Source organism: Heterocephalus glaber, unplaced genomic scaffold, assembly GCF_053883595.1.
Source record: "Heterocephalus glaber isolate CG9 unplaced genomic scaffold, H.glaber_assembly_v1.0 deba00000896, whole genome shotgun sequence".
Taxonomy (NCBI): domain Eukaryota; kingdom Metazoa; phylum Chordata; class Mammalia; order Rodentia; family Bathyergidae; genus Heterocephalus; species Heterocephalus glaber.
The window spans coordinates 3451141-3454217 of NW_028258170.1; the positions used below are offsets into that span (position 1 = coordinate 3451141).

A 3077-nucleotide genomic window follows, 5' to 3' on the forward strand; every position below is an offset into this window, starting at 1 on the left:
GAGAGAACTCTATCAATTATATGAAGAGATGATTGTACAGTTCTTACCCATATTAAAAATATTTCATCCTTTATGAATTTTAAAGCTGAAATATTGAATCATTTAATGTATATGGGCTTTTAATTTTTTTGTTTTATATACTTACATATATATGAGTTTTGATATCATCCTTTCTGAGCTTGCTACTACTTTTGTATGGGGATATACTTCTTTCTGATTGTTAACCTACACAGATTCATCATATAACTTAATATAACTTACAATGTCTCAAGGTTACTCATTTTTAAAAAAAATTACTGGATGCATAGAGAGATATTTTCATAATATTCAGTCATATTTATCATTTTCTGCTTGTTTTACATTTTTATTTAAGACCATCCCTATTCAAGCCTTATACAAATATCTCCATGGACTCTTTTCCCCTTAATTTCTCCATAATATAATCTCAATCACATGAAATTCAGTACTATTATGTCAGTTGAAAAAGAAAAGATAAATCGTGGAGTGGGAATTGGAATGCTGCATAAAGTCTGAAACTGACATCAGCCGTCTTCCCTTGGCGCTTAAGCATTGCAATTCCTTGACCATAGATCCAGGCCCCCACCTATCATTCTTTCCACCAAGTTATTACCTGCAGACCCAATGACTGTCCACCAAAACACTCATCCTTCTAGATTGCCATACCAGATACATCAAGGATAAGAAAGAGAATTCAGATGGGGGAGAGGAAAACAATAGCTACACTGTGGCACTAAAATATTAGCTCCTTTTAAATAATGCATTTGAATCCAAATGCACCCTTACACAAACTCACACATACATACACAAATTATTTCTCCATTCAAGAGAGCCCAGATTATGTGTCCTTGATGCTGAACCCAAAAAGAATATTAGGAACTATCAGGATATTTCAAAGTATTGAGACAACCAGAAAAATAGAAGCAAAATGGGAGTCAATCTATTTATTTGTAACTGATTTTATTTAATGAATATTTGTATAGTCTCTGTCTAGACAGTCGCATATATGATTTAGGGGCTTTTCTTGGGTCACACAAGCAGGAAGTACCAAAGCTAAGCAGGAAGTACCAAAGCTAAACCCCATCATCTCATGCTTAACTGTGACACTCTTCATGATTATATTCATACCACCACCCACGATCATAGAGGTTTTTCTGTGAACCATGCAGTCAGTAAATGCATTTCCAAAATTTTTCACTATCTTTTTTTTACTTGAAAGAAAGTGATTTTCAAATTGTAACAATAGTGCTTTGCCTACAGTGATTTTCCCAATTCTCATTAGTCCAGCAGTCTCCTCACCTGAGCCATGTTCATCATTTAATATCATCCTATAGAACACATAGCTACTGAGTAGTTTATGTTGTCATTATACACCACTTTCCAGACATTTTTAGGTATTTGATAATTTCTAACCACCTCCTTTAAAAATGACCCCCCAAAAAACCCATAAAAAGTCACAGAAATGGTAAAGATTTTTATTTCCATTTACTTCTTTAGAATTAAGAGTAAAGATATTTTTGGTTCATCTGTAACCCAAGTCAAATTGCAACATCGGATGCCACCTATTTTCAGAGAGAAAATTATGAAAACCAAGAAACTGCTGGAGAATAATTACACCAGGCCAGCGGAGTTTCTATTCATTGGATTCACAGATGACCTCCCTCTCAGGATCACCCTGTTTGTGGTGTTTTTTGTAGTGTACACATTAACCGTGGCAGGAAATTTGGGCTTAATAATCCTAGTCCATATAGATTCAAGCCTCCGAAACCCCATGTATTACTTTCTGAGCAACTTGTCTTTCTTAGACTTCTGCTACTCTACAGTAATCACTCCCAAAATGCTGGCGAACTTTGTGGCCTCCAGGAGGAGCATCTCCTTCCAGGGCTGGGCGCTCCAGATGTTCTTCTTCGCCTACATTGCAGATGCTGAGTGCCTCCTCCTGGCTGTCATGGCCTGCGACCGCTATGCAGCCATCTGCCTCCCGCTGCTCTATCCCACACTGATGTCCCCCAGAGTCTGCCTGGGCCTCGCGGTGTTGGCCTGCTTCAGCCGAAGTGTCACCTCGCTGGTGCACGTCTCCCTCACCTTCAGGCTTCCGTATTGTGGCTCCAACGTCATCGATCATTTCTTCTGTGACATCCCTCCTCTTCTGGCTTTGTCTTGTGCAGATACCTACATCAACCAGCTGCTGCCCTTCACCTTGTGTGGCTTCATTCAGACTGGCACCTTTGTGGTGATCTTCATCTCTTACGCCTGCATCCTGGCCACTGTGTTGCGCATCAAGTCTTCTGGCAGCAGAAGTAAAACATTCCCCACCTGTGCCTCCCATCTCGAAGCGGTCACCTTATTCTATGGGACACTCCTGTTCATGTACTTGCACCCCACTGCCAGGTACTACCCAGCCTTGGACAAGGTAGTTGCCCTGTTCTATACCGTTGTCTTTCCCATGTTTAACCCCGTCATCTATAGCTTCAGGAACAAGGACATGAAACATGCACTTACAAAACTATTTAAAAGGCAGTGAGTTTGAAGATGAATGAAATCTGAATCATATAATAATTTTTTCAATACATATTTTTCAGTACTGTTTTTTTCAATACTGCAATACATATGCAACAAAGATGTATCTTGTACATCCTTCTTACATATATATTTGAGGGAAGGATGATTGGATGGTGGCATGGATGGATGATCAGGTAAATGAAATCTTTTTAATTTGGGAAAGACAGAGAATCTAGATTCTGTACTTACAAAACCATTCATTAACACAGAAATTTTATATTATTAATGACAACTGGCAATGGTAGTCATGTGACTCTCAGGAAATCTGAAAGAAGGGAATTTAATTGTCTATTTACTATTGAGTCAGTGTGAAATATCAAATCATCTATTTCTCTTTAGGTTGAGTTAATTACTTCAAGGTGTCTCTTATGCTTTTATTCATAATTAGCACTAATGTAATCCCAACAACTTTGTGAATATTAAAGTGATATATTGTGTAAATTACTAACTATTCATAATGTATCTAATGGACATGTTCCTTGCAGCTGTTTCTCTAT

The 3077-nt window shown here is 38.0% G+C and overlaps 1 protein-coding gene across 1 annotated transcript; it reads left to right on the forward strand.

The window, feature by feature from the left end:
• Positions 1-1573: 1573 nt before the first annotated feature.
• Positions 1574-2542, forward strand: LOC101699337 (olfactory receptor 5AS1). Its single transcript, XM_004869090.2, has one exon. The coding sequence runs from the start codon at positions 1574-1576 to the stop codon at positions 2540-2542; it is 969 nt and encodes a 322-aa protein (XP_004869147.2).
• The last annotated feature ends 535 nt before the right edge of the window (positions 2543-3077 follow it).

Bases quoted from the DNA above. Each gene is read 5' to 3' on its own strand.
- LOC101699337 (XM_004869090.2), top strand. From the start codon at position 1,574: ATGCCACCTATTTTCAGAGAGAAAATTATGAAAACCAAGAAACTGCTG.